The 27,375-nt window shown below is 46.0% G+C and overlaps 3 protein-coding genes and 1 long non-coding RNA gene across 4 annotated transcripts in view; all 4 read left to right on the top strand.

Annotated features, from left to right (window-relative positions):
- The first annotated feature begins 4,599 nt into the window (after window positions 1-4,599).
- On the top strand, window positions 4,600-8,881 carry LOC135076722 (uncharacterized). The gene is made up of 5 exons (XM_063971142.1): window positions 4,600-4,762; window positions 4,859-5,652; window positions 6,767-7,049; window positions 7,510-8,829; window positions 8,861-8,881. The coding sequence occupies exons 1-5, from the start codon at window positions 4,730-4,732 to the stop codon at window positions 8,879-8,881; spliced, it is 2,451 nt and encodes an 816-aa protein (XP_063827212.1). The 5' UTR covers window positions 4,600-4,729.
- Window positions 8,882-8,928: 47 nt separating this feature from the next.
- Window positions 8,929-10,837, top strand: LOC135076616 (uncharacterized). The gene is made up of 3 exons (XR_010258325.1): window positions 8,929-8,966; window positions 9,996-10,135; window positions 10,732-10,837. It is a non-coding gene; the product is annotated as an uncharacterized LOC135076616 (long non-coding RNA).
- A 3,434-nt stretch (window positions 10,838-14,271) lies between these two features.
- On the top strand, window positions 14,272-21,802 carry LOC135076585 (uncharacterized). Its single transcript, XM_063971014.1, has 6 exons — window positions 14,272-14,417; window positions 16,551-16,711; window positions 18,247-18,392; window positions 19,746-19,881; window positions 20,426-20,579; window positions 21,485-21,802. Exons 2-6 carry the CDS (start codon window positions 16,618-16,620, stop codon window positions 21,741-21,743), a joined length of 789 nt encoding a protein of 262 aa, XP_063827084.1. The 5' UTR covers window positions 14,272-14,417; window positions 16,551-16,617; the 3' UTR covers window positions 21,744-21,802.
- Window positions 21,803-22,789: 987 nt separating this feature from the next.
- The window catches only part of LOC135076720 (uncharacterized), a 36,048-nt gene continuing 31,462 nt past the window's right edge, over window positions 22,790-27,375 (top strand). Inside the window, exons 1-4 of the mRNA XM_063971141.1 lie at window positions 22,790-22,925; window positions 23,173-23,336; window positions 23,432-23,497; window positions 25,761-25,888. Of these exons, the coding sequence (XP_063827211.1) occupies window positions 22,790-22,925; window positions 23,173-23,336; window positions 23,432-23,497; window positions 25,761-25,888 (494 nt within the window). The remainder of the gene's footprint in view (window positions 22,926-23,172; window positions 23,337-23,431; window positions 23,498-25,760; window positions 25,889-27,375) is intronic.

Genomic DNA, 27,375 nt, shown 5'->3' with positions numbered 1-27,375 from the left:
AAAAAATTATACACCTGTAAAAAAAAGAAAAGTTCAACTTCTTGAACCTATTTACTTGTAGGCAGTATAGACTTATTTCCTAATTTCTAGTTCCATTCTATCCGTAGGTTACTTTATTCTTGCTAGGTACTTTTACCATTTGGTATGGTATGGGGAGAATCGTAGCCTAGGGGAACCTATTTATTTAATTATTATAAGTCATATACTACAGTTCATACATTTTGAGTTTGAACACAGTCATGATGAGTATATTATGACCTCAATTACAGGTATACACACCATTTCTTTTTAAAAATCATCCTAAAAATGATCTCTTGTGTTGTGAGCCTGATAGGCTTTAGAATTTTATTGCGTCAAATAATAGATCTAGGCGCTGTGCTTGTGGACTTTGGATCTTGTTTGTGCATACTTCCGATGCGAAAGAAGGGCAATGTTTATCCTTAATTGAATCATGATCATGCATGACTAACAGATTTCATCATCAAAGTAACGCTGTACTTTGCACTCAAGAAAATGTTGAGTAGGTACCTAATTAGTAAATAGGCTAGGCTAAAGTATGTAGCTGATTTGACCTAACATTACGTAACTCCGTGGCTTTTTTCTTAAAAAGAGATGTAAATTACCATATCCGATTTTTCGAAGAAGGTAGGCTACATACCTAATTTTATAGTAACCTACTAATGGTTACTAACTACCTACCAATCAAAACCCCCACTCCTCTGTTTTTTTGACTTGACTCGGCTAATTTCCGCATAGTGTAAATCCGCCATATGAATATGTAAGCCAACCCTTGGCGAACATTGATCGGATAATTTGTGGACCGAGGCCAACAACACACATACCAACATTGGATAGACGGCTGAATCTGATTGGCTGTTGGCCTCAGTACCATACTGCACACATGAGTGTGTAGACGCTTTCTGTGTGTGACTTTTAGTGAAATAAATTCTATAAATAGCGATGTCGTGGAGTAACGATACTGTATTAGAATTCATAGAACTTTACAAAAAGGAACAAATACTTTGGGACCCAAAACATCCTTTGCATAGAAATAGAAGTGAAATTACGGATGCTTGGCTTCGAATACAAATGTCTTTGAGCATAAATTGCACGATCCCTGACCTCAAAAAGAAAAAAGAGTCTCTGATGACGTCGTTTAGGATGCATTTAAACAAAAAGAAAAATCAAGAGGGCTATCACACGCCATGGTTTGCCTATCCGCTGATGGAAAGCTTTCTTGGCGGGAGATACGAATGCGACAGTACGAATCAAATGGAAAGCGAGGTATTTTGTTATATCACGTGATATTTTGTTTTCTTAAACAATATACAAAAATATTAAATATAATTTTAGTTACTTTTTAGTTAGTAAACTAATTCATTTCCCGGATTTATGTTACCTAAAAAGTTTTGGACATTGGCCAAACTATGGCAAATGTTATGCCAAATGCCAACCAAGGAAGGACGCAAACAGCTGTGCGTTTACATTGTGGTTTACATGTTGTAGGCTGCTCTGTGCGCACCACGTCATTGGTTGTGCGTAGCGTTTTATGTTTTATGGCTTTTTTATTAAAACAACTATAAAATAAATAGGACTTTGGCATTCTGACCTTCAGGCCCTATGGACCTTTGGATGTCGTATTAATGATGTTTTCGAGCAAACGTGGTGACTAAGACAGCGTTAATATTGTTGACTCAAAGTACCAACCTATTGTTAATAAGTATTGAGTTTTGCATTCAATTATCTCTGGAAATAAAATTAGGTAGGTACCTACCTATAGGGATTTATGATATAGTTATCACCGAAGTAAGACTTACGAAATAGTTAGTAATTATTATTGATAGATGGACGAGAAGTTATTATAAGTCGTGTGAAGCTAAACTTTTTTGTAATTTTTTTAAAATTAGTCGGCTAATCGAACCATGACCTTTTTTTTCGGTGGTAGAATAAGTTGAGTTGCATACCCGCCACTGTCACAAACTGTGGTCAGGCGGCGGGTAGGATATTATTAGTAGGTACCTATACTTATTCGAGTTAGAAGTAAGTAAGTGGTACTATGACTGAGGATTTTTTTAAGGTCCATGATGAGGTTTGATTTTGCCATGAGTGCCGTGGGGATATAGTTTATCCTAGTCGGGTCAATTCGTACCTGGGTGAAAATTCCGATACGTTACTAGGATAATTATAACGAACGAAACCCTTACATCGATCGAATGTTGACATTCTTGTATTTTTGTTCCAGTTCTTTGACACATCTTACAACTCGCTACAAGTGAGCGACCACAAAAGTCGAACCACCGCCCATTGTATTCGAATCAACGCAGATGGGTCGCCATACAAACCCGCTGGAAGCGTAGCGCAGTCCCAGAGCAAATGTAGTACTGAAATTTACATCAAGAAGAACCCATCAGACACATCGAAGTTGATGAAAAATAATGCTGAGAAGCGCGAAGCCGACGAATACGACCTATACGGCCAGCTTTTGGCGAAGAAATTAAGGAAACTGGATGAGCACCAGCGTGACGTCACTATGCACGAGATAGACAACATCATGTTTCGCGCCAAAATGCAGAGCTCGTCGCAGGCCGGCAGGTACTCCCCGCCTTCCCCGGCGCAGAGGAAAGTGAAGTCTCCTGTGTTCATTGTCACTCACTCTCAAAGCCGCCTGGAGTATGAAGACGAGAACGTACCATACCAAGATCAACTGCAGACCCAACCACCTTCTTAAGACTATTTCCTGCCTATTGATTTTCCTACCTACTTATTGATTGTTCTAAAAATAGGTTACTTGTTGTTACTAGATTGTGCATAAATATTTTTATAGATTTTGATAAATAATTAATAAGTTAATTTATTAAAATGTGATATGAATAGATCTATTTTAAATAGAACATTTCGTCATGGTGTAAGTACCTATGTACCTACCTACTTTTTAAGTATTTTATTAGTTTTGAAAAAAAAAGGTGCATCATACTTATTTTAGTTAAACTAGTAAAAAAATCTGATTAGTTATTTATAAAATAAAAATTGTTTCGGTAAAGGGTGGGACTTTTTATTTTTTTTTGGAATTTATTTGCGTGAAACTGAGTATGAAAATAATGTTTAGCCTCTAGCTTTTGTCGAAAGACATCTTTTTATAGTTTATATTATGCAAATTAAATCATTCAAGATTGTGTTCAAGACTAGAACAACTATAGCTAGGTACTACTACGAGAGTTATTCGTGCTTGGGGCACCCGATTTGTGAATTTCATAAAATTTAGTATTTCGGTAAAAATAGGTGCTCTGTGGAAACGGCGTGGGCAGGCCTCCCATTAGTTGGACCGACGATCTGGTGAAGGTCGCGGGAAGAGCCTGGATGCAGGCAGCGCAGGACCGGTCGTTATGGAAATACTTGGGGGAGGCCTTTCTCCAGCAGCAGTGGACGTCATTTGGCTGAAATGAACGAACGAAATAGGTAGGGATTTCCGAACGAAAGTATGAGAAAATGTCAATTATGCGTCAGTGATGTCAAACATTTCTTTTCTAGGGCTGAACAAAACAATCGACAGTTAGATATTTATCGACAGTCGATAAATTTTAATAAATTAAATTTTTATTTAAGTTTCATGGAGTGTTATATACTTATCCTTTCTTCATTGTGGCTTCTTTTTGTTCTTAAGTAAAATTACTTATTTTTCAAGACATTTCCCTATGTCAAAAACCCGATGTGTAACAAAATTCTTCATATACATACCTAAAATGTATACCTACATATTTGTAAATCGTACTTCATGTTCATTAAATACAATTAAAGTCATTAATTAAAAATTAAACAGTATCAAGATCGTTAAATCCAACTTCCCCAGGGCTCCGATTGCGCTAATTTTTAATGTCTCTAATTCATTGGTGCTTCTTCTCCAGTTGCGCCATAGATAAGAATAAGTACCTTCTACGTAGTTACGCTCCGTTTTTCATTCCAATTGAGATGCAAATTCGGTATCGCAGTAAAGTTCACGCGCAAACAAAGACGAAACAACGGATTTAATTACTTTTCAATAAAAGTCCGAACACCTAATTTTTTCACTAAAACAGCAAATGTCCGTGAAGGCGTTTGATTCGAGTTTGAGTAAAAGTAGCTTTCTTTCAGCTTTTACACAAAGAATTAGTTGCGTTTTGTTTTCGTTTAAACTAGCTGTCAAAGCGACACCACGATACGAATTTGTGATTGTCGTTCGTCTAGTCGCGTTGTAGTTGAAAATATTTAGCGCAATCGGGGCACAGTATTGTACACAACAAAGTTTATTTTCCCCATTTGCCATGAGATTCTGGTAAACCTAATGAGGGTTTGCGCGAATGAAAGATCCGCTAGATGGCGGGACGTGGATGTGGGGTCTGACTGCTGCGTGATTGGTGGATTTTGACATATCTGTCAATGTCATGTCAAAAATAACCAATCATGCAGCATTTGGACCTCGCATCTACGTATTGCCATCTGGCGGATTTTTCATTCGCGAAAACCCTCATTAAACTACAACATTGACAAATTGTCTATGAACAGTATCGATACAATTAATGACAGTAAACATTGAGCAGGTACAACACTAACACAGCTGTTTTTCCTGTCACATACGCAGTGGTTTGTTTTGCTTTTGCAATTGCAAGTTTTATCGTAAAATTAATTCTAAATGAGGTCTCTTTCAATAAATTGTGAAATTTTATTGTGATCAGCTGCTTAAATTAGTGGCATCATGGCTACTATGGTAAAGGAAAAACGTCGCGAGGTACGTAATACCAATATTTGACTTTGCCTGGTCTTTGTTCTAAAGTTGTATTTTGCGCAGCCTAAAATAAACCAGGTTCCTTTTTTACTTTTCCAGAAAAAGAAAACTAAACAGAAACATGAACCCAAACCTGTTTTCATTGCGGAATCTACATCAGCTGCTAATTTGCCTATTGTTGAAGAAATACAAATCTCCAAAGTTGCTGAGGTAACTTTAGGTGATGAATCGAAAAGCACAAGCTCATTGGAAGATAAGCTTAACTCGGAAACAGTAAATGTTATAGAAAAAGAAATCAACTTAGACTCTGATGCGTTTTCTAAAGAAGAAGAAGAAGCCATACCTCCAGAAACTGGACCCAAAGAGATTTTATGTAAAGAAAAAAATGTTGCCACAGAAGCAATGCCATCAGCTCAATCTGCAAATGCGCCCGACCATGCTTATACTGACTTGAATTTAAAATTGGAAAGAATGTGCATACCAGTTAACCCAGTTCCAGTATCCAAAGAAAGGGAATTTTCAATGGGGGCAGAAAGTGCTTACTTGGTTAAAGAGGTGACAGATCAGGTAGTTGTATCTACATCTATAGTTCCATTATCTAATGAAACCCTAATGGACAATGCAAGTGCACATATAGTTTCTGAAATGGAAGATATATCACCATCAGCCCCAACGTTAGAATATTCGGAACCACAGGTTTTTTATCAAGAGGAAGTGATAGCGCCTGAAGTTCCAAAACTGACGAGTTTACCTCTGGAAGAGGCCATCAGGGTGTATGGAGGGGCAGAAATGGCTGAAGTGATGGCGATGAGTGAGAGAGAGGAGGCTATTGTAGAAGCTGGTGACATGAGTGGCCCAGAACACCCACTTGTTGATTTCCTATCCACATTCAAGTATGTATAAATGTTACAGGAAATGTATGAATTCTAGGAATTGTATACTATTCCTAGGAAATGTATACAATTCCGAAGCTATTTAGGAAATGTATAAAATATTGCTTCAGAGATTTTTTAATACGCACATATCCTAGGAAATGTATACTTTTCCTAGGAAATTTATAGAATTCCAATATTGTATTAGGAAATGTATAAAACTAAGCGGCACAAGCGCGGTCGCGTGATCGGGTGTCCCTCGGTACGCCTAAAATTTCATTTAGCCAAACCACATTGGCCGATAGGTACTTTTAACTCACAATTATTATTGTTTAGCCTGACAGTTGTTTTCGCACTATTATACCTTTCTTTCGGCATCACGCATATTACGCTGAAGTATTGGAAATCCCTAATTTTAACATCTCTTTTATTAAACTATTATTGACATGAAGGTTTTAGTACTCCTGTAGCTGGATAACAAAGTCTCGGTTAGGTTAGGTTAGACTTGCGACCTTACACATACACAGCTGCCGCGGCGCGGTAGCGCCATTTAAGTTTCGGAGAACAAAAAGTGGCGTAATAAATATAATTTTATGTAAAAAAAAAAATCTTAATTACATTTCCGATTGCTGTTTAGGAAATGTGTAATTTTCCTAGGAAATGTGTCTAATATTATTTACATCACATAAATATAAATAAAACACTATATGCAGCAGCAATCTACATAGTTGGCTATATAACTATGTAGATTGCTTTTATAGTGTTTTTTATTAAATTTTTTAGTAAACAGATTATTATTGATTGCACCATATTGTAAAATGCAAATAACAATAAATGTCCCTCATTAGCTTATCTTGGTAGTTAGCCTATTTATAGTGTCATGATGCAATCATATGGAACATTTACAATAACTTTCTACCATTCTTAGAATATTGATTGTTTTCAGGTTGATTCTATAACTTTATTTAGGCAGAACCTCTTATAAAAATGTTACATTCTATTCTAAGGCTGGGTTGCACCATCTTAAACTTAAAAAATCTGTCAAACTTCATACATAAAACACCTATTATCGTTAATGTTACGGTCAAAATTGATGGTGCAACTCAGTCTCAATCTAAAATTGTATAATTTGCAGGCGTTCCTTGATAGCATTAGAACGAGAACGCATCCAGCTTTCGGTGAGCTTTGCAGAAGAAGAAAAATATAGAAATTCTCTTTGGAAGATTGAAAAGCAGTACATAAACCATTATGAGAAGTGTAAATGTGGTGAGGGAATATTCTTCAAAGCCACATATGAACATGCCGAGTTCCAGAAAGATAAGCTGCCGGTGGCTCGCATGAAGCTGGAAAGTATAATGAGGGATGTCCAGGATTCGTATTGTCTTCATCAGCATTCAGCTCTGTTGGCACATTGTCAGGTACGGAGAATGGAGGTGCCAAGTGTCAAAAATCAAAATCAAAATTATTTATTCAGTTTAGACCACAAGTGGCACTTATGAACGTCAATAGAAAATAATAAAAAAGAAAAGGTAGCCCTTATGGGGCACTTTACATGTCTCCTTATCTTTTGGGCCCTACCAGTGCTTCGAGACGTGTACTGCGGGCACAAAACTCGCGACGGCCGAGCTATGAGGAATAGTATTGCGATTGCCTCGCTCCGCCGCTGCCCGTTTCGTGCGTGTCACCATATACTGCCATGATGTTGTATGTATCGCCTCGCGCCGCTCCGAACCGCTGTCTCAATCGCTCGACCCTTGGCTTCGCCAGTTTCGTGCCCGCAGACTAACTTCTAAAATTTCTTTAGCGTCCAACTATAGAGATATAAACTTCTCTTCTGTACTAAAAGTACTAAAACCTTTTTCATTTTGTTTCTTACAGATCGAAGAGTTCATATCAGAAGTGGTCGTCCGTAACAAAAGCGAAATCCGCGAAGCGCTTTCTTTGGTTCTGCAAGCGCTAAAGTTGAGCGACAACGCGCCCGGCGTGTTATCTAGCGCGCTGAGGCGCTGGGCCGCGGCGCTGGCGGCCGCGCTGGTGGACCGGCGCGACCCGCGGCAGCTGCTGTTCCTGCTGCACCATCTGTTCAGGTGCGTGCTGCACAGTGATGTCACTCGCTGCAGTGAGCGACACGCGCTCGGCGTGCTATCGAGCGCGCTGAGGCGCTGGGCCGCGGCGCTGGCGGCCGCGCTGGTGGACCGGCGCGACCCGCGGCAGCTGCTGTTCCTGCTGCACCATCTGTTCAGGTGCGTGCTGCACAGTGACGTCACTCGCTGCAGTGAGCGACACGCGCCAGGCGTGCTATCGAGCGCGCTGAGGCGCTGGGCCGCGGCGCTGGCGGCCGCGCTGGTGGACCGGCGCGACCCGCGGCAGCTGCTGTTCCTGCTGCACCATCTGTTCAGGTGCGTGCTGCACAGTGACGTCACTCGCTGCAGTGAGCGACACGCGCCAGGCGTGCTATCGAGCGCGCTGAGGCGCTGGGCCGCGGCGCTGGCGGCCGCGCTGGTGGACCGGCGCGACCCGCGGCAGCTGCTGTTCCTGCTGCACCATCTGTTCAGGTGCGTGCTGCACAGTGACGTCACTCGCTGCAGTGAGCGACACGCGCCAGGCGTGCTATCGAGCGCGCTGAGGCGCTGGGCCGCGGCGCTGGCGGCCGCGCTGGTGGACCGGCGCGACCCGCGGCAGCTGCTGTTCCTGCTGCACCATCTGTTCAGGTGCGTGCTGCACAGTGACGTCACTCGCTGCAGTGAGCGACACGCGCCAGGCGTGCTATCGAGCGCGCTGAGGCGCTGGGCCGCGGCGCTGGCGGCCGCGCTGGTGGACCGGCGCGACCCGCGGCAGCTGCTGTTCCTGCTGCACCATCTGTTCAGGTGCGTGCTGCACAGTGACGTCACTCGCTGCAGTGAGCGACACGCGCCAGGCGTGCTATCGAGCGCGCTGAGGCGCTGGGCCGCGGCGCTGGCGGCCGCGCTGGTGGACCGGCGCGACCCGCGGCAGCTGCTGTTCCTGCTGCACCATCTGTTCAGGTGCGTGCTGCACAGTGACGTCACTCGCTGCAGTGAGCGACACGCGCCAGGCGTGCTATCGAGCGCGCTGAGGCGCTGGGCCGCGGCGCTGGCGGCCGCGCTGGTGGACCGGCGCGACCCGCGGCAGCTGCTGTTCCTGCTGCACCATCTGTTCAGGTGCGTGCTGCACAGTGATGTCACTCGCTGCAGTGAGCGACACGCGCCAGGCGTGCTATCGAGCGCGCTGAGGCGCTGGGCCGCGGCGCTGGCGGCCGCGCTGGTGGACCGGCGCGACCCGCGGCAGCTGCTGTTCCTGCTGCACCATCTGTTCAGGTGCGTGCTGCACAGTGACGTCACTCGCTGCAGTGAGCGACACGCGCCAGGCGTGCTATCGAGCGCGCTGAGGCGCTGGGCCGCGGCGCTGGCGGCCGCGCTGGTGGACCGGCGCGACCCGCGGCAGCTGCTGTTCCTGCTGCACCTTCTGTTCAGGTGAGAGTCGTCAGTGACGTCACTCGCTGCTGTGAGCGACACACGTTATCGGGCGCTGGAGATGCGTGCTGTACAGTGACGTTACTCCCATGCACCTGAGTGATAACTCGCCTCGCGCTGTTCAACTGGTGTGGAAGAGTTTCTGGAGTATATGATGTTTAATGTGTTGCAACTGTCATTTATTTATTCAACTACTAGCTTTGGCCCGCGGTTTCACCCGCGTGAAATTTAGTTTGTCACAGATCGTCATAAATTATAGCCTATATGTTATTCTGGGTTATAAACAATAATACTGTAAAGTTTAATCAAAATCCGTTCAGTAGTTTTTGCGTTTAAGAGTAACAAACATCCAGACATCCAAACCTTCGCATTTATAATATTAGTAGGATAGGACTACTAGGAAGGAAGGATAATATTAGTAGGATTTATTTGTATAGGACATCGATGGCTTCGAACGTGTTGAAAAACATAATAGGATTATCAAACAGCTGCATTTAAAGCACAACGGGACTATTTCCACCTGTCGTTCCCACCGCTGCAACTCCTGTGTAGCCAGGATCTACAGCTTGACCAAGACCAAGCCAATAAAAACCCCACCAGTGAAGGTCAAGTTTGTCCCAGGGAAAAGCAAAACTGTCATTGGACCCGCAACGAATTTAATCAGAAGAACATAGGAGTTCGAAGTTAAGGTTCGACTTCCCTCAATTGCAAAGCGAATGACAGGTGACAAACAAAGGTTTAGTAACCTTGAAAAGATATGCACCACGGACAATACACATCAATTAAAGGGGCCTATCTTATGAGCTATTGGCTACCTGCCAATAATATTTGAAGCACAAATGAAATAAGGAAAGTATTGGCGTAACGTTGCAGGCAAACCCGGTCGGTCCGCTGGGCGGCGAGTGTCGTAGACTTGTCGGCGCCGGACCACGTGAGCGCGGCGCGCGTCATCGCGCTGCTAGACGTGCTGCTCACGCGCCCGCCGCTCGAGTGCGCCGTGGAGTGCACTGAAGGTACGCTTCGTTTTATGACTAAAGCCCGGTCTGTGAGCACGTAGAATTTTGTCCGATGACCCCAAGCCACCCATCCTTATCGCTCGCGCGTAATTGCTGTCGCGACTGTACGACGGGCGCCCGCAGTGAGTGTGCGAGCGCGACCAACTTAATTACGTGCTCGCAGACCAGACTATATCACCTACTGTAGGATATGGTTATTCGTGATGTTATTGTATGTTTCAAATTGACCTACTTTTGTGTTTTGTGAAAAAAATCGTAGTCAATATAAAAAATGTGTACGAACTACGAATATTGCATCCTGAAATTGTTTGAAAGTATTTTAGCTAGCTTCGAGCATGTAACGCGAAATCAATCTAGTTGTGGAAAAATATGGTATTGTATGTAGCATGCTGCATAGAAGCTGAACCGTGCTAATTTGAATAAGACTGAGACTGCGGTTATGTGACCTTTTGTAGCCTGGAGAATGGCCTTAAACTCAGGTGGGCGGAAACACAAGCTTGTATCAGTTTGAGTTCGAACCTAGTTTCTCATTTATGAGAATATTTTTTCAGAATACGAGCCAAATTGTTCTGACATTGACATTGTCACGACAGATAAAGACGAAGAATGGGAAGAGGTGGGCAAAGATGGCGGCGGCGGCGCCGTGAGCGACGGCTCGCTGCGGGAGCGGGACATGCTGGCGCTGCTGCGCGCCTTCCCGCTGCGGGAGCTCGTGGCCAGGCTGGCGCTCGTCACGCAGGCGGTGAGTGTGCGGGACACCGGCCCGGCGGAGGGACAGGGGACAGACGGCGGCGGCGGCGCCGGGAGCGACGGCTCGCTGCGGGAGCGGGACATGCTGGCGCTGCTGCGCGCCTTCCCGCTGCGGGAGCTCGTGGCCAGGCTGGCGCTCGTCACGCAGGCGGTGAGTGTGCGGGACACCGGCCCGGCGGAGGGACAGGGGACAGACGGCGGCGGCGGCGCCGGGAGCGACGGCTCGCTGCGGGAGCGGGACATGCTGGCGCTGCTGCGCGCCTTCCCGCTGCGGGAGCTCGTGGCCAGGCTGGCGCTCGTCACGCAGGCGGTGAGTGTGCGGGACACCGGCCCGGCGGAGGGACAGGGGACAGACGGCGGCGGCGGCGCCGGGAGCGACGGCTCGCTGCGGGAGCGGGACATGCTGGCGCTGCTGCGCGCCTTCCCGCTGCGGGAGCTCGTGGCCAGGCTGGCGCTCGTCACGCAGGCGGTGAGTGTGCGGGACACCGGCCCGGCGGAGGGACAGGGGACAGACGGCGGCGGCGGCGCCGTGAGCGACGGCTCGCTGCGGGAGCGGGACATGCTGGCGCTGCTGCGCGCCTTCCCGCTGCGGGAGCTCGTGGCCAGGCTGGCGCTCGTCACGCAGGCGGTGAGTGTGCGGGACACCGGCCCGGCGGAGGGACATGGGACAGACGGCGGCGGCGGCGGAGCGGGACATAAGATTCTTTTCACACATTATGTCTCGTATTATGATAAAAAAGTAATATCATCCGCTTCAGCGCCTAACAGCATTTTTTGGTTGCCTAATTAAGCGAACAAAAACTAAAGTACGGCCAACGAGAAGCGATACCAAATGTAAACAAACCCAATGTCATTGTCATTTGGAATAGTAGGGGTGGGTTGCACCACCTATCTTAACGGTAACTATGACGATAACCGGTGCTTTATGTATGGAATTTGACAGATTTTTGACGTTTGTCAAAGTTAAAGTACTAGATGGTGCAACCCAGCCTAAGGGTTTGACTTTGACATAAAGAAGAACGGTCACGCTCCATACAAAAAAAAACCCAGACCCGACAGAAACGAGACATACCTCAGTTTTTTTGTCATGTCTTAATTAGTTAAATTATATATTTTTTATATTCGAAATCTATGTATAACACCAAAATATTACTAGTCTAGTCAAATTAGACATGAACCCTGCAATAATTCGCATACAGCTGAAAATTGGTATGAATGTTCGGAGCACCATTATGAATTAACTGTGAAAAGTCCCCATCGATCCGACGTGTGCTAAAAAAAAAATTCAAGGTCAAACTTAAAAAACACGGGTTTTTGAGATTTTCAGCCAAACGGTAAGTTTTATCACAAAAATATTTATGACAAGGTTTAAGACCATACAATTATCTATCAAAATTGTCTATACACTTTCTCCTAAGAGTCAGCGTTTCTGAGATTCGATGATCCGAAGAGTCAAAAAAGTGTTTTCTTCATAACGGTCTTACACATAAATCCAATGTGATATCTCCTCGTGCCACGACTCAGCATTGTATCATGATGTGTTGTCGACGTCGAATATAAAATGATCAACCTCAATGTCGTCTGTCATCTTTAATTATCGAAAAATGGGTGCAACTTTGACGAAAGACTGCACAGTGAGTTTCTAAGATACGAAGTTTTCGTGTCTATTATGTTTAAGAGCTCTTATATGCACACGTCACTACTCTACTTGTAACTCTATGGTCACTCTTTTAGCCCGACCAAGTTAGACAGTCCAGGTTATAATAATTCACATAGAGCTGAAAATTTGTGTGAATGTTAAGAACACCATCCTAAATGAAATGTCAAAAGTCCCCGACGACCCGTCATTTAAAAAAAAAGTTTTCGAAGTCCCAAGTTTTTTGAATTTTTTGGCCAAGTAGTAAACTTATTATAAAAATAGATAAGAAATAATAGTAGATCATAAAATTATCTATTAAAATTGTCTTTACCCCCTTTTTCCTAAGAGTCACCGATTATGAGGTAGAACGATTCAAAAAGTTAGTTTTGATGTTCTCGTTATATGCACATGTTTCCACAACACCTATGAGGGTTATTTGACGCATTTTTTTTACCAGGTTTCCCCAGTAGGCCTTTTTTAAGATGTATTTGTTATCCTGTTCAATTCAAAACTATTTTAATAGAGTTGAAGTTGTGGACTTTTGGAGTAGTTAACAGAATGCGAATTCTCCAACTTTTTGCATCGTTACCACATAAACGGTGACTCTTAGGAAAAAGGGGCAAAGACAATTTTAATAGATAATTTTATGATCTACTACTATTTTTTATCATTTCTTATGATAAGTTTACTGTTTGGCGGAAAAATGCAAAAAACTTGGACTTCGTAAATTTTTTTTTCAAATGACGGATCGCTGGGGACTTTTGAAATTTCATTAAAGATGGTGTTCTCAACAATCACACAAATTTTCAGCTCTATGCGAATTATTATAACCTGGATTTTCTGACTTGACCGGGCTAAAAGAGTGACCATAGAGTTACAAGTAGAGTAGTGACGTGTGCATATAAGAGCTCTTAAACATAATAGACACGAAAACTTCGTATCTTAGAAACTCACTGTGCAGTCTTTCGTCAAAGTTGCACCCATTTTTCGATAATTAAAGATGACAGACGACATTGAGGTTGATCATTTTATATTCGACGTCGACAACACATCATGATACAATGCTGAGTCGTGGCACGAGGCGATATCACATTGGATTTATGTGTAAGACCGTTATGAAGAAAACACTTTTTTGACTCTTCGGATCATCGAATCTCAGAAACGCTGACTCTTAGGAGAAAGTGTATAGACAATTTTGATAGATAATTGTATGGTATTAAACCTTGTCATACATATTTTTGTAATAAAACTTACCGTTTGGCTGAAAATCTCAAAAACCCGTATTTTTTAAGTTTGACCTTGAATTTTTTTTTTAGCACACGTCGGATCGATGGGGACTTTTCACAGTTAATTCATAATGGTGCTCCGAACATTCATACCAATTTTCAGCTGTATGCGAATTATTGCAGGGTTCATGTCTAATTTGACTGGACTATACCCTTTGTTTTTGTTCAGGCGTTATACAAAAACTAATACAAAATGCCTATTTATCACCAAAATTGGTAAATGTATGTACCTAAATGTCTATTACAGCTGCTATGGAATGGGTCTAGGTGACCTGGAGATACAGCCGGATTATACAGGGTGGAAACAAGAAATTCAATCAGATGTTAAACTTTGAACTTTCATTTAGCTACACTACCTACTGCATTTAATAACTATACTCACGTATACACATCCGCAGGACATCAGCCAGTCGCGCGAGTGGCAGTGGGGCAACGCGGCGGGCGGGCGCGACGTGCTCCGCGCGTGTTGCGGTGCGCGCGCGCTTCTAGACGTGCTGTGTCGCGCGGCGCGTGCTCACGCGCACTACGCGCGGCTGCGGCGCGCTCTGCGTCACGTGGCGCTGTGCGTGCTACGCGCGCTCGCGGCCGTGCACGAGGGAAACTGGTCAGTAATAATAATAAAAATATGAACTTCTTGGCGGGAATCTGAAGCGTCATGTTAGCGGTTTTGTTTTATTTCCTCAAATTCGTGTGTGGGCGACTATTAATGTGTAATAATGGTGGATTATTAACCATTGATTGTTGTGCCGTGTGGGGACGGCCATAAAGAATACTCTTCCCCACCGCCAACAGGAGGCGTGTCGTAAGAGGCGACAAAATCCCTGCAGCACCGGACGGGCAGCAGCGTCTGCGTGCGAAACCTTATAAAAAACTGCGATCGCCAACCCGCCGGCCAAGCGTGGCGATTAAGGCAAATCCCCACATGGAGAGAAATCCTTGTTGGAGGCCTTTGTCCAGCAGTGGACGTCTTTCGGCTGAAACGACGACGACGACGATTAACCATTGAGTGTCCGTGAACGTGCATGGGTATGGGCAAGTGAAGGAAAACAGTGCATCGTGATTCTTCTGGTTCTCTCAAGTTGTCCATAGGAGGTCTCAGTAAAGCACCACAACTTTACTGAGACTCAAAGGGTGGGAAGACGTATCATCTATCATCCTTCATTATATCATTACTTGATCTCATTTTGTAACTCGTATCACTTATATACTTGAAAATGGCACAAATCAAGTCGACCTCGACGTGTATTGCCAACATCATCAAAAAAGAAGAAGAAAGGTAATAAAAATGTAGATTTTAAACTTTCGCGTGGTGACGGACGAAGCCGTGTCGTGACGGCAGAGTAGAATACATTTGTCACCAACCCCTACTCTTCCCACGGATGTCGTAAGAGGCGACTTAGGGACTACACATCAAACAGAGAACGGGCAGCAGCGCTCTCTGAAAAACATCAATCTTTTAAACTGCGATCTCCAACCCGCCTGCCAAGCGTGGGGATTATGGCAAAACCCTTCCACTATAGTGGAGGAGGCTTATAGTCCAGCAGTGGACTGTAAAGGGCTGTTGATGACGATGATGAAACTTTCGCGTTCCATTTCAACTAAAATATTAAGACACGGGTTCTTAACGCGACGTTTTTTAATGAGTTACATTATGTACTCACGGCTTGACCGAGCCGAAACGTCAAGCCGTGAGTACATAATGTAACTCATTAATAAAGGTCGCGTTAAGACCCGTGTCTTACTATTTTAATAATAAAAATACTTTATTATACACACACACACCCGTATTCACAAACGATGCTTGCTTAAGAGAAGCCGAAAATCGAACGCATAGCGTTGAATAGAGCTCTGTGATTAGTTCGTGTGTCACCCTGTGCGTCCACGCGCACTGTGAGACCTCATAGTAATGTTTGTGAATACGGCCGACAGAGAACGTAAAAATTAAAAAGAATAAAATAAAAGAAAAAATTGTGATACAAAGGCGCCCGTTTATTTTTAATCGGGACACGTTGTTAGGATGTTCCAACACTGATTTTCAGCGGGAACATCTCTATAACTTTCAAACTCGAATCGTCATACTGATCATCTTAGGTGAAAAAGACTATGAGCGGTTTTCACTCTAAAGCGTCGATATGGAACGTGACTTTTGTATACCGATAGCTCTAGCCTCTATGAATGTTTAACCACAGAATAATAATAAGTACTACGTACAGAAGGTTTACTTCGCGAAGGTATTTAAAAAAATGTATGCTCAATGTCATTAACAATATGGTGCAATTTAGCTTGTCTCAAGAGTCAAGTACCATTTTGTTGACAACAAACTTCAGTGATCGGTACTGCGCCGAAGCCACAGGACTGACTTCGGTAAAATGATGTGTGACGTGAGGTGCCAAAGTGCAGAAAATGGCGGAGGAAATACATGATTAAGCATGAATTATCATGAATAATGAATAATATTAACCACTTATTTATCTATCAGTGTCTTGAGGCAACTTAAAAAAGTACATTCTGTGTTTTTATTGTTATTTAGGCAGTTAAATACTGCACAGTATTTAGTTCACCATTTTCTTTATTTTCTTCCATCATACACAAGAATACGCGTGCGTGAGTCAATGCTCGCTCGTATGTGAGGCCTTGTCGAATAGTAATCCTGTAGGGTGCCATAGTGCTTGTTTTGTTTTCGATGTAAACTCGCGGAGATGAACAGGCCTGGTTTAACTTATACGATGTCTTCCAGGCACAAAGAACTCGAGGTGCCAATACAAGCGGAGTTAGAAGCGGCGTTTGTGGCCGGGCTGGACATAATGCCCCCGAGTGACGCCCACCGACTACCGGCCTCGCTACTGTCGTGGCATGCTGCTAGGGACTACTGCAGCGCGCATATTGACAACTTGCATGGTGAGTTTACTTTGTTTTATTAATAAAGATACACCAACACTCAACAGCAAAACACAAGATATTCGCAGTATACAGTAATAGGGTTTGAGTTGTTTTATGTTGTCGCTTTGGTGTTCTGATTTTCTGAGGTGTAGGATTTATGGCGGTTTAGGAGCAGAATAAAATATGACACCCAAGTTTACTTTTGAGGTAAACACAGATTGCTCATTCTTAAAAATTAAGTACCTACAAATGGACAGTTGGATGTCTGTCATTGGGCAGATTTCAAAGTATATCCTACTAATATTATAAAAGCGAAAGTGTGTGGATGTTTGTTACTCTTTCACGCTAAAAGTACTGAACGGATTTTGTTGAAACTTTACAGTTTTAATTTTTGTAACCCAGATTAACATATAGGCTATAATTTATACCGATCTGTGACACTAAATTTCACGCGGGTGAAGCCGCGGGCAAAAATAGGTTATAAAACCTATAATGAAACTGAGAAAAATATGTGAGTCAAGTTCTCAGTTTCAAGACATGATACGTTTTTGCAAAAGTTTTAAAGTTGTAAAATTTAATTCTACGCGCGGTGAACCCGCCCATGAGGGTTTTCGCGATTGAAAAATCCGCCAGATGGCAATACGTAGAGGTGAGGTCCAAATGCTGCATGATTGGTTATTTTTGACATGACATTGACAGATATGTCAAAATCCACCAATCATGCAGCATTTGGACCTCACGTGTACGTATTGCCATCTGGCGGATTTTTCAATCGCGAAAACCCTCATTGTAAACCCTCCATAATAGTTTTGAATTGCCCCCGTACCAGGAGCGAAGCCGGTCCGCGTGGAGTCGCTATCGCTGGCCCTGCCGGCGCTGGAGTGCGGCGCGCGCGTGGTAGCGGTCGCCAGCGCGGCCGGCGGCAGGCGGCAGGACCTGGACCTGGCCCGGCTCGTGCTGCAGTTCCTGTTCCAGGTGTGTACTGGTAGAGACTAGTGCCCCCGTACCAGGAGCGAAGCCGGGCCGCGTGGAGTCGCTATCGCTGGCCCTGCCGGCGCTGGAGTGCGGCGCGCGCGTGGTAGCGGTCGCCAGCGCGGCCGGCGGCAGGCGGCAGGACCTGGACCTGGCCCGGCTCGTGCTGCAGTTCCTGTTCCAGGTGTGTACTGGTAGAGACTAGTGCCCCCGTACCAGGAGCGAAGCCGGGCCGCGTGGAGTCGCTATCGCTGGCCCTGCCGGCGCTGGAGTGCGGCGCGCGCGTGGTAGCGGTCGCCAGCGCGGCCGGCGGCAGGCGGCAGGACCTGGACCTGGCCCGGCTCGTGCTGCAGTTCCTGTTCCAGGTGTGTACTGGTAGAGACTAGTGCCCCCGTACCAGGAGCGAAGCCGGGCCGCGTGGAGTCGCTATCGCTGGCCCTGCCGGCGCTGGAGTGCGGCGCGCGCGTGGTAGCGGTCGCCAGCGCGGCCGGCGGCAGGCGGCAGGACCTGGACCTGGCCCGGCTCGTGCTGCAGTTCCTGTTCCAGGTGTGTACTGGTAGAGACTAGTGCCCCCGTACCAGGAGCGAAGCCGGTCCGCGTGGAGTCGCTATCGCTGGCCCTGCCGGCGCTGGAGTGCGGCGCGCGCGTGGTAGCGGTCGCCAGCGCGGCCGGCGGCAGGCGGCAGGACCTGGACCTGGCCCGGCTCGTGCTGGAGTTCCTGTTCCAGGTGTGTACTGGTAGAGACTGGTGCCCCCGTACCAGGAGCGAAGCCGGGCCGCGTGAAGGCGCTATACCTGCCGGACAGCTTGACAGGACGTGTTAAAATTGCTTATTAATTTATTAGATCAAATTCAAATTGTTTATTCATGCAACCCTACAACTGCTTCAGATCCATGCGGTAGTAGAGCGGTGCTGTGGGAGCGGCACGGGACGGTGTTTTTGAGACGTGAAACTTAACAAGACTTCAGATTTATATGCTCTGTCACGTCATAATATGTCAATGTCATCGCTCCCGTGCCGCTCCCATACCTCAGGTCAGGCACTGACTCAGTTAAGCCACAGAATAATAATAAGTACTACGTACAGAAGTTTTACTTAGCGAAGGTATTTAAAAAAATGTATGCTCAATGTCATTAACAATATGGTGTAATTTAGCCTGTCTCAAGAGTCAAGCACCATTTTGTTGACAAACGTCAGTGATCGGCACTGCGCCGAAGCTATAGGGCTCACTTCGGTAAAATTATGTGACGTGAGGTACCAAACTGCGGAAAATGGCGGAGGAAATACATGATTTAGCATGAATTATCATGAATAATATACCTACTTATTTACCTCTCAGTGTCTTGAGGCAACTTAAAAAAGTACATTCTGTGTTTTTATAATTATTTAGGCAGTTAAATACTGCACAGTATTTAGTACACTATTTTCTTTATTTTCTTCCATCATACACAAGAATACGTGTGCGTGAGTCAATGTTCGCTCGTATGTGAGGCCTTGTCGAATAGTATTCTGTAGGTGGGTCATCGTGCGTGTTTTGTTTTCGATGTAAACTCGCGGAGATGAACAGGCCTGGTTAAGCGCTAGAACCAGGTCCTGTTCCTGTTCATCTCCGCGAATTTGCATCGAAAACAAAACACGCGAGATGGCACCTACTGGGATATTTAATCGGCCGGACACTCAAGAACGTGCATTGACGCACGCACGTGTATTCTTCACCCATTTGCATTGTAAAGACAATAAACTATGTATGTGAAAACGGTGCTGTAATTAATACTGTGCAGTAATAATAGAAACACAAAATATAATTCATGCTTATTGTATTTCCTCCGCCATTTTGCGCAGTTTGGCACCTCACGTCACACATCATTTTACCTAAGTCAGCCCTATGGCTTCGGCGCAGTACCGATCACTGACGTTTGTCAACAAAATGGTGCTTGACTCTTGAGACAAGCTAAGTTACACCATATTATTAACGACATTGAGCGTACATTTTTTAAATACCTTCGCGAAGAAAACCTTCTGTATGTAGTACTTATTATTATTCTGTGGTAGGACTATAAATAGGAAACATACTCACCAGACGGGCGTCCGGCGCAACACGGCGAGCTGTAAAGGCGCGTGCAGACAGGCGGCGCGGGACGCTCTGCCGTCACTGCTGCAAGCGCACCCACACTTGTACGAAGTCGCGCTACGTCACGTCGCCGATACCAGCCAAGGTAATTATTATTCAGTATTTGACATCATTCCCAAATAATTCTAAGATACAACTTTTTAAAGACACTTCATTCTGGTCTTGAAAACTTAACTTATTTTAAATTACCTGTACATGTTAAAATTTTTGGTTGCATGCAATTGAAAAAAGTAGTTTGAGTTTATAAAATAGTGACGTCACAGGCTAGTGTTGCCATACAAAATCTATGGAAGAATCTCGTTTAGTTTTAAAAAGAAATTCATTAATCAATAGATTGTTAGTGTCAAATACCCAATTGGCGATGATCAGCCCAAAGGTAGAAGCGAGCTTCACCCGGAATCCTCAACCACAGAGGAACTGGCTATCTTACCTCTAACTGCCGGAACACAACAATGCTGTTAACATTGTTGTTATGGCGACAGACTTAGGTAAGATAATGGTAGCTAGCCAGGCTGACTTAGACTAGCCTTACCACCAACAACAAGCCCCTATCACGAACATTCTAGAAATAACTATAACCGGTAATATAAGATTAAAAGTTGCTTTACGATGTTTATAAAACTTTGCAGTGGAGAAGCTAGAGCCGTCGTCGATATCGTGCCTTGCCGTAGACCGCTGGCGCCCTCAGCCGCACGAGGCGTATGACGTAGCGTTCGACTGGTCCCAACGCTGCCCTCATCTGCTGCCGGCGCTGTTATTGAATCTCGACTATACGCCGCACACGTAAGATCCGTTTTACAGTGGAGAAGCTAGACTTGTTCTCGATATCGAGAGCGTTTTTGAAATCAGATTTTCGATTTTACTAAAAGCAGCGGTGCGTAAGTTTGGGGCTGACCGAATCGTAAAGGGGATAGTAGAGTTCTTGGCGCCACTCCTACACATGTTTTAACTATTGGGGTGAAAAGTTGCAATAGGTGCTGAACCGCACCCGTAGTGTGTGTCTGTAGAGCTGTCTATTGTACTATTTATCAAGAGTATTCGCTTACTCTATCATTGAAGTGAACAGAATGACAGTTGTAGGTCTAGTGTTTAACTGACTCAGCGCCTGAGATATGGGCACGGGAGGGTGTTTTTGTGACGGTCAAACGTTAGCGAGACTTCAGATTTGTATGCTCTGTCAAGTCATTTATTTATTTATTTTATTGGGCTATCAACATGAGATACAGTATTATACACAATTAAAAAATAAATAATTAAGCCAAAGGTCTCTAGCTAACTGCTCCCACACAAACGATAATATTTTATGTCAACGTCCCCTTCCGCACCCGAGGCACTGAGTCGGTTAAGCTACAACGTGTCCCAAAATTCAACAGTAGGGTGGACATAGTCATGACTACTTTAGGAAAAATAAGAAAAAAAAATCTTAATTATTTTTTTAGTTACACAATACTATGAAATCGGAGGGAAATAAAGGGTGTCAATTTTCGAAGAATTTCATAATTTATTATGTAACTTAAAAATAATTAAGATAGATTTTTTTTCTTATTTTTCCTAAAGTAGTCATGATCATGTCCCTACGACGCCGGCTTATCGTTGAATTTTGGGACACGTTGTATAATCACGTGCACATATTTATTTATGCATATACTATCGGCCAGTTCTTTTATTTTATAATTGTTTCCTTGCAGCGGAATATCCTTAGACGCGCAGCTAGGGCTGGGCGGCTGGCTGTGCTCGCACGTGCGATCCCTCGCGCCAGCCGAGCCCGACGACTGGTGTTGGCGGGCGCTGCGGGCGCTGCGCCTGCACCGCGCGTGCTGGGGGCTGCGGCCCGAGGCGCCGTCCCCCGACCCGGAGCCCGACGATCTGTTCTCGAAGGCGTACGCGCTCATGCAGAGCTCGTGGGGACACTGTATACCTTTGGTGAGACTTGTTAAGGAAGCTTAGGCCCCGCCCCTCGATGACAGGTTCTTTAAGGCGTTGATTACGACCGCTTGGAGGCACCGTATAGTGTATACCTCTGGTAAACCTGGCGTTTATTGTTTAAGCGGTATTGCATTGATTGAGTGCTCTGCGCAAGCTAAGGCCCTGCCCCTCAAAGGCGCACCTGATCTCCAATGCGTACCGTAAGCCTGTTGTTTAGGCGGTATTGCATTAATACGGTATAGGCGTACGCGCTGATGGAGAGCTCGTGGGGACACTATACCTTTGCTGAAACTGATGTTTATTTGAATGTATTCATTAAGAAAGCTAAGGCTCCGCCGGTCGACTCTGAATGGTATGACTTACGTGTCGTGCTCGCACGTGTGATCCCTCGCGCCCGCCGAGCCCGATGACTGGTGTTGGCGGGCGCTGCGGGCGCTGCGCCTGCACCGCGCGTGCTGGGGGCTGCGGCCCGAGGCGCCGCCCCCCGACCCCGAGCCAGATGATCTGTTCTCGAAGGCGTACGCGCTGATGCAGAGCTCGTGGGGACACTGCATACCTTTGGTGAGACTTGTTAAGGAAGCTTAGGCCCCGCCCCTCGACTCTGAACCGGCGTTCGCGCTGATTACGACCTTTTGGAGGCACTGAATACCTCTGGTGAGCCTGGCGTTTATTGTTTAAGCAGTGTTGCGTCGATTGAGTGTTCTACAGAAGCTAAAGCTCCGCCCCTTAAGGCGTACCTAATCACAAAGGCCTACGCGCTGATATTGCAGTGTACTATAGTCTGGTCTGTGAGCACGTAGAAATTTGTCCAATGACCACTAGCTACCCATCCTTATCGCTCGCGCGTAATTATGTTGCTGTCGCGCTCGAACACTTGCTGCGGGCGCCGTCGCACAGTCGCGACAGCAATATATTTACGCGCGAGCGATAAGGATGGGTAGCTCGGGGTCGTTGGACAAAATTCTACGTGCTCACAGACCGGGCTTTAGGGAAGCTAAGGCCCCGCCCCTCAGTTGAGCCGTATAACTTTCTTGTCTGTGCTCGCACGTGCACTCTCTCTGCGTCTGATGGCGGGCGCTGCGCCTGCACCGCGCGTGCTGGGGGCTGCGGCCCGAGGCGCCGCCCCCCGACCCCGAGCCGGACGATCTGTTCTCGAAGGCGTGCGCGCTGATGCAGAGCTCGTGGGGACACTGCATACCTTTGGTGAGACTTGTTAAGGAACCTTAGGCCCCGCCCCTCGACTCTGAACCGTATGACCAGTTCTTTATTTCGGTATGCGGTATTGCAGTGTACTAGGGAAGCTAAGGGTTGGCCCCGCCCCTCAACTGAACTGTATAACTTTCGTGGCTGTGCTCGCACGTGCACTCTGCGTCATAGCCAGAAGAATAATACTGGCGCGCGCTGCGGACGTTGCGTTTGCTGTGCTCGTACGTGCGATCCCTCGCGCCAGCCGAGCCCGACGACTGGTGTTGGCGGGCGCTGCGGGCGCTGCGCCTGCACCGCGCGTGCTGGGGGCTGCGGCCCGAGGCGCCGCCCCCCGACCCCGAGCCGGACGATCTGTTCTCGAAGGCGTGCGCGCTGATGCAGAGCTCGTGGGGACACTGCATACCTTTGGTGAGACTTGTTAAGGAGCTTAGGTCCCGCCCCTGCGTGCACCGCACGTGCTACGTGCTAGGAAGCGCTCGGATGCTTCGCCTCCCGACCCTTAGCTGGACGATTTGTTCTCGAAGGCGTACGCGCTCATGCAGAGCTCGTGGGGACACTGTATACCTTTGGTGAGACTTGTTCAGGAACCTTAGGCCCCGCCCGTGCGATCCGTGCGATGTGGAAGTCATTGGGGGAGGCCTATGTTCAGCAGTGGACGTCCTATGGCTGAAATGATGATGATGAGGCCCCGCCCCTCGACCCTGAACCGTATGACCAGTTCTTTAAGGCGCACGCGCTGATTACGAGCTCTTGGAGACACTGAATACACCGTAAGCCTGGTGTTTATTGTTTAAGCGGTATTGCATCGATTGAGTGTTCTACAGAAGCTAAAGCTCCGCCCCTTAAGGCGTACCTAATCACAAAGGCCTACGCGCTGATATTGCAGTGTACTAGGGAAGCTAAGGCCCCGCCCCTCAACTGAGCCGTATAACTTTCGTGGCTGTGCTCGCATCGCACGTGCACTCTCTCTGCATTTGATCGATGCAGAGCTCGTGGGGACACTGTATACCTTTGGTGAGACTTATTAAGAAACCCTAGGCCCCGCCCCTCGATGATCGGTTCTTTAAGGCGTTGATTACGACCTCTTATACCTCCGTATAGTGTATATAGTGTATTTTTGACATGACATTGACAGATGTGTCAAAATCCACCAATCATGCAGCATTTGGACCTCCCGTCTACGTATAGCCATCTGGCGGATTTTTCAATCGCGAAAACCCCTCATTACAATGCAACCAAAAATCTTTACCGGTAATTTAAATTAATAAGTTTAAAGGCACTGGGTCTCTATCAGAAGGAACTCTAGGGGTGGAATCTCCATTGGCGTGAGTTAACGGGCAAGGAGATAATATCTTGGATGGTTGACAATCACTTTTCCTACAATTTAACATTCCACCAAACTCAACACACTTTCAAAGATAACCTCGCAGCCACCTGCTCACACTTGACATGACACAACTGATTGACAGTTATCTTTTTCTGCGCATCAGTCGGGTGTTACGTTTAGGAATCACAAACCTTCCGCTCTACAGATTTCTACAGATAACATAATATTAAGATTGGTACTATTAATCATCAATAATAATTTGCAGCATCTGTGTCCGGCGCCGACACGGCCAGCCTGACTATCGCACGGCCTCGTGCGCTTAGTCCAGGGTTTGTCCATCTGTAAACATTCAATTTCTCATTATCACAGCTCGTCCATTCCTGACTACAGAGTGTGCGAATATCAGATCGTAGAATCACAATAAATACAGCTGATCAGGGCGTGATGACCCTGGATCAGGAAACCAAACCATTACAGCTGGCCCGGGCGCGAAGCCCGACCAGGAAACCAAAACATTACAGCTGGCCCGGGCGTGAGGCCCCTTCGACCAGGAAACCGGGGTTTAGGTAACATGGCCCGACGCGCAAGGCTTAAGCCAAGGCTCCTTCAACCATTTACCTCAAACCGCACCACTACTACTGCTGATCCAGGCATGCAGCCATGCGACTAGGAAACCAGGGTTTAGGTAACATGGCCCGACGCGCAAGGCATAAGCCAAGGCTCCTTCAACCATTTACCTCAAACCGCACCACTACTACTGCTGATCCAGGCATGCAGCCATGCGACCAGGAAACCAACATTACATCAGCGTGGCCCGGGCGTAAACAGCCCCTTCAACCACGGCAACAGGGTGGCCCGGGCGCCCTTGGCCCGGCCCCCTCAACTCACTCACTCACAAAGGCCCTTCCAGTTTACGTCAATCACAATAATTTCCGTCAACCTGCACCAACTCTCAATGTCTGAGCCAGCATCCTCCATGTAAAACTTGATGAGTTGCGTAGCGTAGGTGTGCATGCTGAAAGATTTATCTCCTTTGAATAGTGCCCTTCGAATCCCACTTCTGATAAAGGCACTGGGTCTCTATCAGAAGGAACTCTAGGGGTGGAATCTCCATTGGCGTGGGTTAACGGGCAAGGAGATAATATCTTGGATGGTTGACAATCACTTTTCCTACAATTTAACGTTCCACCAAACTCAACACACTTTCAAAGATAACCTCGCAGCCACCTGCTCACACTTGACATGACACAACTGATTGACAGTTATCTTTTTCTGCGCATCAGTCGGGTGTTACGTTTAGGAATCACAAACCTTCCGCTCTACAGATTTCTACAGATAACATAATATTAAGATTGGTACTATTAATCATCAATAATAATTTGCAGCATCTGTGTCCGGCGCCGACAAGTTTTTATAACCAAAATGAGGTGTCTTTTTAAAAAAGATGTGATTTCGAATTATTGGGGAATGGTGTCAAATAGTATATTTGGCTGTTTTTTTTGTAGATCTGTTCCTCGGGCGTGGCGGCGCTGTGTTCACTAGCGGCGACGCGCGCGCAGGACGCCGTGCACTGCCTGGCGCCTCTCATGCTGGTGCTGGTGGACTCGCCGGAGTCCGTCGCCTCCACGAGCAAGTATGCACTCTATTGTATACACTGACTAAAGTCTGTTCGCCGAGAGTTGATAAATATTATGAAATGTCTTGCAATAGCGACTGTCGCTTAATTATCGCATTCTGTATGGCGGGCGTCGTTTGTCACAACGCGCACTGAGTACCATGGTACGAGCCACGCAGCTGTCGTCAAGCGCCCCGGCCGGCGGGCGGCGGCGGCCACAGCGTGACCACTTTTAGTAGATTTCTACTTTTTTGGTAGATTTGAGGCAAAGAAAACGATGATTTAGTAGTGCGAAATCGTTTAGTAGATTTTGGTAGATAATTGGTATTTTTAGAACATTCTTATAAATGGTAGTTCAAAATTAAATTGTAACCGAGCCGAGAATCCAGGCCAAAAAAAAAGGCCAGGCCAAATAATCTACCAACTTTTTCATTATATCGACAAAAATAATAAGCGGGCCGCAATTTATAATGAGTTTAGAACCTCTGATATTTAATTTTTTTTATCAACTCTCGGCGAACAGACTTTAGTTCCTTGTAGATCTGTTCCTCGGGCGTGGCGGCGCTGTGTTCACTAGCTGCAACGCGCGCGCAAGACGCCGTGCACTGCCTGGCGCCTCTCATGCTGGTGCTGGTGGACTCGCCGGAGTCCGTCGCCTCTACGAGCAAGTATGCACTCTATTGTATACACTGACTAAAGTCTGTTCGCCGAGAGTTGATAAATATTATGAAATGTCTTGCAATAGCGACTGTCGCTTAATTATCGCATTCTGTATGGCGGGCGTCGTTTGTCACAACGCGCACTGAGTACCATGGTACGAGCCACGCAGCTGTCGTCAAGCGCCCCGGCCGGCGGGCGGCGGCGGCCACAGCGTGACCACTTTTAGTAGATTTCTACTTTTTTGGTAGATTTGAGGCAAAGAGAACGATGATTTAGTAGTGTGAAATTGTTAAGTAGATTTTGGTAGATAATTGGTATTTTTAGAACATTCTTATAAATGGTAGTTCAAAATTAAATTGTAACCGAGCCGAGAATCCAGGCCAAAAAAAAAAGGCCAGGCCAAATAATCTACCAACTTTTTCATTATATCGACAAAAATAATTAGCGGGCCGCAATTTATAATGAGTTTAGAACCTCTGATATTTAATTTTTTTTATCAACTCTCGGCGAACAGACTTTAGTTCCTTGTAGATCTGTTCCTCGGGCGTGGCGGCGCTGTGTTCCCTAGCGGCGGCGCGCGCGCAAGACGCCGTGCACTGCCTGGCGCCTCTCATGCTGGTGCTGGTGGACTCACCGGAGTCCGTCGCCTCTACAAGCAAGTATGCACTCTATTGTATACTATGATAAGATAAAAAATACTTTATTCAGCTCGGCAAAAATCGCGACATGACACAAACGTCACAAGCAGTAGCCTTATTCACGTAACAAAACTTCAACGACAACAAATCGCTAAATGCGATCCTATCTAGTAATCGTTCTACCGAAATGACCCTTATGAATACAGA

The sequence above is a fragment of the Ostrinia nubilalis genome, chromosome 12 (assembly GCF_963855985.1).
Source record: "Ostrinia nubilalis chromosome 12, ilOstNubi1.1, whole genome shotgun sequence".
Taxonomy (NCBI): Eukaryota; Metazoa; Arthropoda; class Insecta; order Lepidoptera; family Crambidae; genus Ostrinia; species Ostrinia nubilalis.
This window is presented reverse-complemented; position numbering and strand designations above follow the sequence as displayed.